General features: G+C 37.1%; 1 protein-coding gene across 2 annotated transcripts in view; it reads left to right on the forward strand.

Moving 5' to 3' along the window:
* Hmgcll1 (3-hydroxymethyl-3-methylglutaryl-CoA lyase like 1) overlaps window positions 1-10,056 on the forward strand; it is a 228,034-nt gene that overhangs the window by 68,517 nt on the left and 149,461 nt on the right. For both annotated transcript variants that reach the window (XM_008846121.1, XM_008846122.1), the window contains exons 2-3: window positions 7,500-7,580; window positions 7,775-7,882. In XM_008846121.1, the coding sequence (XP_008844343.1) occupies window positions 7,500-7,580; window positions 7,775-7,882 (189 nt within the window). The remainder of the gene's footprint in view (window positions 1-7,499; window positions 7,581-7,774; window positions 7,883-10,056) is intronic.

Genomic DNA, 10,056 nt, shown 5'->3' on the forward strand with positions numbered 1-10,056 from the left:
TCCATGGCCTGTGCTCCAGCTCCTGCCTCCAGGTTCCTGCCCTGAGTTCCAACCTTGGGCTCCCTGATAAACTGTGACCTGGGAGATATAAGCTGAATAAATCCTTTCCTCCCCAAGTTGGTATTAGTCAGAGTATTTTGTCACAGCAATGAAGAAACAAACTAAGATACATTGGTACCAGAGAGTGGGATATTGCTGTGACAGACCTGACTTTGGCGTTTTGGGGAGGACTGTGGAAGTGTTTGGAACTTTGGACTGGAAAAGCCATTGCGTGCTCAGAGTTTGTTACAGTGGAGCTTGGAACAGTTAGGCTGAAAGAGTTGCAGACTATGGAGGCCTGGCTTGTGAAGCTTCCAAGGGAAGCGGAGACTATCAGGGCTGTTCGTGTGAGATTTTGAATTGAGAATCTGTGGGTTCTGGTTGGCTGGGGCTGAAGAATCAGCTGTGATTAATGATTTCATCTTTCTTTACTGCTGAGTAAAACTCCATCGTATATATGAACCATGTTTTTGTTAACCACTCACCAGCTGAGGGACACTTGGGTTGCTTCCATCTCTTAGCTATTGTGAAAAGAGCAGCAAAAAACATGGTTGTACAAGTGTCAAGGATGCTTCCTTTGGGTTTATGCCAAGTAGTGGTCTAACCAGGTCGTATGGTAGGTTCATCTTTAGTTTTTTGAGAGTTCTCCGCACTATTTTCCATAGTGGGTGCACGAGTTTTCAATCCTACCAGAAGTGAATGAGCATTCCCTTTTCTCCACATCCTCGCCAGCATTTGGTATCACTTGTTCTTTGGATCCTACCCAGTCTGATTGGGGGAAGGTGCTACCTTAGGGTGGTTTTTATTTGCATTTCCCTAATTACTAACGATGTTGAACCGTTTTTGAGATGTTTCTTAGGCATCTTTATTTCTTTCTTTGAGAACGCTCTGTTTAGATCTTTAGCCCATCTTTTAATTGGGTCATTTGGTTTCTCAATTCTTTGTTTTTTGAGTTCTTTATATATTCTGGATGTTAAAGCTCTGTCAGATGTGTCACTGATGAATAATTTTGCCCATTCTGTGGCTTATTTCTTCACTTTTTTGATTGTTTCTTTTGCTGTACAGAAGCTTTTTAGTTTAATGAGGTCCCACTTGTTGATTGCTGACCTTAATTCCTGAGCAACTTCTGTCTGATGTAGAAAATCCTTTCCTACACCTATATCTTGTAAGTTACTGCCAATATTTTCTTCTAATAGTTTCAGGGTTTCCAGTTTCACATTGAGGTTTTTGATCCATTTGGAGTTGACTTTTGTGCAAGGTGAAAGAGAAGGATCTACTTTTATTCTTCTACAGGTGGAGATACAGTTTTGCCAGTACCATTTGTTGAGGATGCTGTCTTTCCTCCATTGTGTGTTCTTGGCACTTTTGTCAAATATCTGGTGGCTGAAATTGCACGTACTTGGGTTTGTGTCTTCAATGATGTTCCATTGATCTATATGTCTGTTTATGTGCCTGTACCACATCATTTTTATGACTATAGATCTGTAGTATACTTTGAGATCTGGTATAGTAATCCCCCCAGCATTGCTCTTTGTCCTCAGGGTTTCTTTGGCTACCTGGGGTCTTTTGTGCCTCCATATGAATTTAAGGATTGATTTTTTCTAATTCTGTGAAGTATGTCATGGGGATTTTGATTGTGATTGCATTGAATCTATGTACTGCTTTTGGTAGGATGGTCATTTTAACAATATTAATTCTTCCAATCCATGAACACGGGAGGTCCTTCTCTCTCCTGGTGTCTTCCTCAATCTCATTAACAATTTATAATTTTCATTTTACTTTATACTCTTTATAATTAGCATCATAAAAATTAAGTTTATATAGGGTCTGTTATCAGATCATAAAAATCAAATCACTTCTCTCTGAAGAGGCCCTGAGGAAATGCCCTATAGAAAGACAGATGGGGAAGAGTTAGCACCCAGAAAATTAATTATCAGTTGTAATAAATACTGGGAAAGGATTCTTCATGGATTGCTTGTAAATCAACATACCTAGGAAGCAAGGCAAGGATTGCCTTTCTTGGGGTGAGATTTTCATGGATGTTCATCTAACACAGGGTCTTCAAAACAGAGGGGATTTTCACTAGCCATCCTGAAATGTTGATGTTGATGTTTTCCAAGAATACAAGCCACTGCCTGTGCAGGCATCCTCTTGTCTCTAGTTTCTCATCCATCTTTCAGCTTTAATGTGTGTTCTTTGAATATGTATAATGTGAAACCCACTCTTGGCGATCTTCTGAATCTTCTGTGTTGCTCTTTTAAGGAGTTTCATATATTCACAAATAATGCCCCATAAAATAATCCACATAAAATTACAAATATGTAGAATTCAAAGATTCAAAGCTAGCCTCCTTCATTATCCTACCTCCAAAGCATACTGGCCTCAGACAACCCACACACACCGTAATTTACCATTCCTCACTGCTTCTATCTTGTTTGTCCATTTATTATTTATTTATTTATTTATTTATTTATTTATTTATTTTGGTTTTTTTGTTAGGGTTTGGGTTAGGGATAGGGTTAAGGTAAGGTTTAGGGTAAGGGATGGAGTTAGGGTTAGGGTTAGGGATAAGTTTATGGTTAAGAATACGATTAGAGTTCGGGATAGGGTTAGGGTTAGGGTTAGATTTTGGGTTAGGGATAGGGTTATGGTTAGAGTTAGGGTTAGGGTTAGGGATAGGGTCAGTATTCATGTTAGGGATAGGGTAAGGGTTAAAGATAGGTTTAGGGTTAGGGCTAGGGGTTGGGTTTAATTTGTCCATTTATAACTGCTTATATTTTGACATAAATCCAACACACATTATGACACATGGATTGTGCATAACAAATATGTGTTGATTGCATAAGGGAATTATTTCTATCACTTGTTTCTTTAAAGTTGTCTAGAAGGACTAAATACTGAGAGTAAATTCATAAGAAAAGTAAAACACATAAAATAAGCACATATTCTCCTTTGACTGAAATGGCCATAATTGTTGATTTTCTTCATATGCTTGTGTATAACACCAACCAAATCACATTGATGCTCTTTAATTGTAGACTACATGTTGCTTTTACTTTATAAACACTTTAATTTATGAGTAAACAGTCCCATTTAATAAAATAGCACTCTGTGTCCATGTATGTTGTAAGATAGTTTCTGATGAAATTGTACTGGAAACAATGATAATGAGGTCACAATTACAATCACCTCATTTTGATGTTCTCTGGTCTCATTTCTGCCATTTGAGGACAAGAAGTAATATAGAGAATGGAGCTTCTCTCCTTACTGTATCTGCCAATGTCATACTTCGTGTTTATTTCTGAGACCAAATTATAGCCACTCCAACTGTAGGCATGATTTCAATACTGTCATCCAGGACCGAACCCAAACTGAGGAGAGTGTGCACCCCTTTCATCCCCCCTCCTAAGTTAGTTTCTTGCCTCATAACCCGAACAGAAGATGCAGAAATGAGAATTCTTTTCCTTTTCAGTTAATTTTGTTAATGAGCTGTGCAATTTCACAGAAATTGTGGAAGATGGTTTATTAAAATTGTACCAGGGACCACTGGGTTCTTCCACTGAATTAATGCAAAATGCTAATAAAACATGCAGCAACTTTGGATACCAAAAGGGCCAATGAGCTATTTTCTTTTTTACACACACAAACTGGGTCCTGCATCAAATGATCACTTCAACTGGCTGAAAAGATATCCCCCAGTGGTGCAATAGTGACACTTCTATCTTGGGGGTAACCAACAGCATTCTAACTGAATCTAAGGTCCACTCAGTAGGAATGAACTCTTGCCTGGTAGTGCAAACCTAGCCAACTGGAGAGGTCATAAACCTTAGGGGGGAAACTTCTACTACCATTTTGTTAAATTAGCATAGTTTCTAACTACCGTCTGAATAGTGATCCTTGTATCCATGTATAAGTGCAGCTCTCACCCCTCATAAAATAGGCTTATTTTTACAGCAGATGGAGGCTATTACAGTGATCACAACTGATCAAAATACAGAGAAAAATCACCTTGTATTGCGTGCCTAACCCATAATGAGGCATCTATAAAACAACCCCTATACTTAAGGCTCAGGGAACATCAAGGAAGAAAGGAAAGAAAGATTGTAAAAGCCTGAGGACCAGGATTCTGTCTATGAAATAGTACTTTCTCTATACAATAGGGATGATGCTCCTTTGAACTCTGAGCAGATGGTTGCCTGCAAAAGAACTTCAATGGCCATGCTAATTGATATGCCAACATGGGTGGAAGAAAATTTCACAAGGCCCCACAATTAGATGAAAAGCTATAGGGAGTTGTTGGGTAACCCTGTTGTTGAGGTTGGCTCCTTTTACAGCAGGGGTTTTCTGCCTGACTTACCTGGAAAGTGCTGCCAAGCACTGATGCTTGGCCTCATTTAAAACATGACCTTTGGCATAGTTACTTGGAGTAAAAACTACCCCCAGGTTTTTTGTGTATGATAATTAGGCATTGCCTGATAGTCAGATGATAGGATCCCCTGCCACATGTAAATAAAGCATACTATGAGCATCTATCAGCTGAAGCATTGGCTGCTGCCTCCACACTATATTTTTCCTAACCCCCACTGAATAAACGGAGCTGTTTCACTGAATCTGGAGCTGTTTCACTGAGTCTGGAGCTGTTTGCATCACTGAACCTGCCTCCCCAGAAGGGCTTTCTTCCGTCAGTGCTCACTGGCTGTCCTGACTCCATTCATCGCTTCTGCTCCCTTTGTCCTCGTCGACCAGTGGCCAATGACCCACGAGGGAAGGGAGAGACCCCACAGGGAGTAATGATTGCTGAAGGAGGGTGAATCAATGTTCCTCAGGGACAAGCTCCTAACCTGGAGTGCTCAAGCCCCAAACACATGTATATATGAGCAATATTAATTAGACTCAATAGGTTGTATGCATGTATATATGTATGTATATTCATATATAACAATAATAATTATAGCAAAAGGGGGCATGAATTTGAGAGTGGGTAATGGGAGGACAAAGACATTGGAAGGGGGCATGTAAGGGGTTGAAATTATTTAGATACAATGTAGCTATGTATGAAATTCTCAAAAATTAATAAAAAGTATATCACCACCTCACTTGTGTAAGACAAGGATAGAGACAACTAAATGAATTGTTCAGCTTGAATTCATTGTATTTGATGAAAGCCAAAACAGGTAAGCACAGGTCCTGACTGTCTAAGTTGATGAAGACATGATCATGAGGGGCCCACACTTCGCTCAGATGCACACAGCATTAAGTGGAGATGATGTAGCACACATCTCATTTTAACTTGATCTGAAATTCAGGAATTAATTAGATTCAATAGGTTGTATGCATGCTTTTTTTTTAAATGTTAACCTTTTGATTAGATATATTTAGAAGGTAAACTCATCTTCTAAATTAGGTCCATAGTACTTAATCTAGGGATGGAGATTCAAAAATCCAATCCGTTTTCCCTCTTGGCTATAGTGGAAAAGCTAGGACCAGCTAGACTATTAAGAGACAATAAGATAACTCCTGTTTGGAAAGGGTTGAACAGTGAGCAGCATTTGGTGGGAACTGTAATGTTTGACAAGGAAAAGAAATGCACTTTCCTCGTTAATGTCAGCTGTCTATTCACCAACCAAAATACCAACCCACAGGTTCAGAGTCTAGCACTGGCTGGCACCGTTGAAGTCAGTTAATTAAAAAAAAGAAAAAAAACAAAAAACTATTTTACTGTTTTTAAAGTAGTATATATTGACTGTATAAGTTATATGTTTATTATGACATATCTTTTTAATATTTTATTTATTTTTGTTTTTGTGTATGAGTGTATTACCTGCACGTATGTAAATGCACCTGTGTCATACAGTGCCCATGGAGGTCAGAAGAGGGCATCGGATCCCCTGGAGCTGGATTATGGATGGCTCTTAGCTCCCGTGTGGGTGCTAGAAACCAAACCAGGGTCCTCTGCAAGAGCAGCCAGTGCTCTTAATCACTGAGCCATCTCTGTAGCCCCTAGTATGACATATATATATATGTAATATATTTGGATCAGATTATTTTATATCTTTTTTATCCTTTCTTATTCTCCCCCTCTTTCCTTCACCATCCATATCCCCTGCTCTCTCCCTTTTATTTGCATGTTTTCCCAGTAAATTCACATACATTAGAAAATATGTAATATTTATCTTTGTGAAATGAGCTTATTCATATTAACATGATGACCTCCATTTCCATCTATTTACTTGAAAATAGCATAATGTTTCTTTATGGATGAATAAAATACATAGACCACATTGTATGTCTCCATTCTTCTGTTGATGGTCACTTAAACTGATTTTTTTCACTCAGCTATCCTAAACAGTGGCAGCCATATAAACATGATTTTGTAGATATTTCTATTATAAGATGACATTGGTTCTTTTAGTTATATATCCAGTAGTGGTAAAGCTAGATCACATGTTAGTTATACATTTTGCCTTTTAAGAAACTGTCATACTGGAGCTGGAGAGACAGCTCAGCATTTAAGGGTACTGATTGCTCTTGCAAAGGACCCAGGTTTGATTCCTAACACCCACATGGTGGATAACAACAGTCTGTAATTCCAATTCCAGGGGATCTGATGCCTTCTTCTGAGTTCCACAGGCATTTCATGACATGGGTGCACTTACACACATATAGGCTATACATTGATACATATAAAATAAAAATAATAAATAAAATATTTTTAAAAGAAACTTCTGTATACTGATTTGTATGGTGGCTGGGCTAACTCACATTCCCTCCAACAGTATATAAAGGCTCATTATTTTCCTGCATTCCTGCCCACGCTTGGTTTTTATTTTCTTGTTGATGGTTGTTCTTTGACTTCAGTAAGATGGAATTGCAATGCAGTTTTGATGTGAATTTTCTTGCTGGTTAAGGTTGTTCATATTATTTATTGAAATTTTTTTGTTATACCTATTGGCCATTTGTGTTTCTTGATTAGAAAAGTGTTAAGTTCACTTGTCCATATACTAAATAGCTTATTTGCTCTTCTAGTGTTTAAGTTTTTGTGTTGCTTGCTCTGGATGTACTAGATTACTTTTAATTCTTTATTATTGATATTAATACCTGTCAGATGAATAGCTCACAAAGACTTTTAATGATCTCTAACAACAGAATTGAATTATTCATCATATTTTATTTTTAGGCCCTTAACGAGTATTCTATTGTTATATTTTAGAAATCATCTTTTGGGATTTTAATCATAGTAACTATCATGCAGAAGTAAGAAATGGATCCTTTCAGTGTTGAAAACAGTATAAGTTGCATATCAGGATCATAGCCTGTTGATTTCTTACTGTTTTAATTTTGTGAGGTGAGGATATATCTAACAAGTCCTAATTATTTAACTTTCCAAAGACACATATCCGGCAATCTAAATAATTTGTATTCTAAATTTGCTTTTCTTGTTCTCATGTTTTGTATTTCAGGAACCATTCCAGTTATCTGGATTCCCTGAATATGTTAAAATAGTAGAAGTTGGACCTAGGGATGGATTGCAGAATGAAAAAGTAAGTTTAAATTAGTTTTATAGAGTGAAATTCTTAAGATTTTAACGTTATGTACATTTTATATTTTAAATGATTACATTTGTGCTTAAGTACTATTTTAATTTATAAATCATAGCTACTTTCAATTTGGAAGCAACTTCAATTTGGAAGACCCTATACAACTCACTTATAAAACATATTTTATGTTTTTATAGGTTATAGTTCCAACAGATATAAAAATTGAATTTATCAATCAACTTTCCAAAACTGGCTTGTCTGCAATAGAAGTAACCAGCTTTGTGTCCTCCAGATGGGTACCACAGGTATTCAAATCCATAACTATATATTTATATTACTAATTTAGCATTTTTAAATTTAGTGAACACTGTGATATATGTGTGTATCCTAGCCTGATATAATAATTTCCCATATTATTATGAACTCATACACTGATAGACGTTAGAAACATTGGTATTTTATATGATTTGAGTCTTAAAAAGTAACTTGTAACCATATTATAATCCTATCTGAACATATGATCCAAAATAACAAATGTAGCTTAAAGCTTTTAAATTTCAGGTTAGGGGCCTGCCTTCCATTCACTGCTGACTGACTTTATGACTCATCCAAATATCTCCATGTGTGATGGCCTTTTGATCTGTTAAAGGGAAGTGATGGTAAATGGCATAGCACCCTTCTCCTAGAAGCTCATAGTAACAGAGGAAAAACGTAAAGTACACTATCTGCTTCCTTTCTCACTCATATTTACTGATAATCGAAGGTACAAGACACAGCAAAGATGAGACAAGAGAGTAATCTAGAATCTTTTATTAATAAGGAAAAGATATCATGGCTTTATCCAGAAATTTCAAACATTTGACAAAAATCATCAGTCCCGAGATGCAGAGTATTTGAAGCCTGATTAGTAACCAATACAACTCCTTTCCTAACCTTTTATGAGTTGCCTTTGACCCATTCTGGTAGTTTCCTTTGTTCTCTGCTTTGTTCATTCAGTTATGTGACTTATTTCTTTTGTCTGTGACATCTTTTCACTCCCACAAATTTCGACTCTCCTGAGATTCTGCATTTAGTGCTTGCCTCTGTCTAAGCTCTCTCTTTGACTGTCCATTTACCAACAGTCACTTTTTTGAGGAGGAAAATGCTTTTTGATAAGCTTCAATAGTGTGTGCTATCAATACCTCAAACTCATTGGATTCAAAGCCAAGCACTGTGCACAGCTGACTTTATGCCAAGAGCTCATCTATTCCCCTCAGAATCACAGGCTTGACTCTCTAAGGAGATGCCTTCTACATCTAGTCATTACTGTCTTAGATAGCTGTGTCTACTCTAATGAATACTGTGGTACTTCAAATGCCAGAGATTTGTTTGCTACAGTTCTGAAGTCTGGGAAGTCCAAGATGGCAATGTCAGCAGGTCTGTTATCTGTGAAGACCTACTTTCTGGTTTTCACATAGCTGTCTTGCCATTGTATCTTCACATTGTAGACAAGAGAGTGAGGTGGGAAAAACCCAAACACCCTCTTGTCTCCCTCTACAAAGAGCATTAGTTCATCATGGGGGGCAGGGTTCTGTCATGATGACCTGGATGCCTCACAGAGTTCCCAATCCAAATACTATCCTATTAACATTAATACATAGGAATAGGGGGTTGTTCAAACATTAAATTTGTAGTAATTAAAGCTCACAAAGTATCTTTTGGTCTGGCAAGATTGATTACTGCGTAGGAGAGCTTTCTGTCAAGACTGACAACCTGTCTAATCCCTAGAACCCACATAGTGGAAAGAAAAAAATAAAGTCCTGCAAGTTGCCCTCTGACCCTCACATGCATACCATACATACATGTGTGTACCTACACATACACCACATACACTAAATAAATAAATAAAAAACATAAAAACCCTTTATCCTTCATATATTCTAGTTTCCTTTCCAATACCATGGCTATATTGGCAACCCAGCATCTCACTGATTCATCAGTCTTGCAGTTTCTTAAATAATATTCCTAAATGTTGTTTCTCAATTTTTATGCATTTTGATTATTGTGCCTAAAAATCACCTTCCAGTAATATCAATGTTCACAAACTCACATTCTAACTTCTTTAATAGTTCCCTTCTTCCTGTTGAAAAGCCTGGAAAATTTGGCTTTCAAGGCCCTCTATGCCTGACTCAAGCTTTCCTTTCCAGCCTTAGCTCCATTAACTACTTTGCTTTGTTGAAACTCTTGCTAAACCAAACTGATTCTTGTTCCTTGCTTTCTAGGGTTTCATACATGTTATAGACATATTTATTTAGTTGCATCTCAATTTCTTCAGTACTAGTAGAATGGCATAAATAGTAAAACATTAAATCTTTTTCAGTGGCAATGCATTTGGCATCACAGAAAACACAATGGGATTATTAGCAGTAATTCACCTTTACAGTTACTCTCATTTATCATCAGATAGTGACTTTTCTTCTTCCTATTTTCAGTTAATAAT

The sequence above is a fragment of the Nannospalax galili genome, unplaced genomic scaffold (genome assembly GCF_000622305.1).
Source record: "Nannospalax galili isolate Female #2095 unplaced genomic scaffold, S.galili_v1.0 scaffold522, whole genome shotgun sequence".
Classification (NCBI taxonomy): Eukaryota; Metazoa; Chordata; class Mammalia; order Rodentia; family Spalacidae; genus Nannospalax; species Nannospalax galili.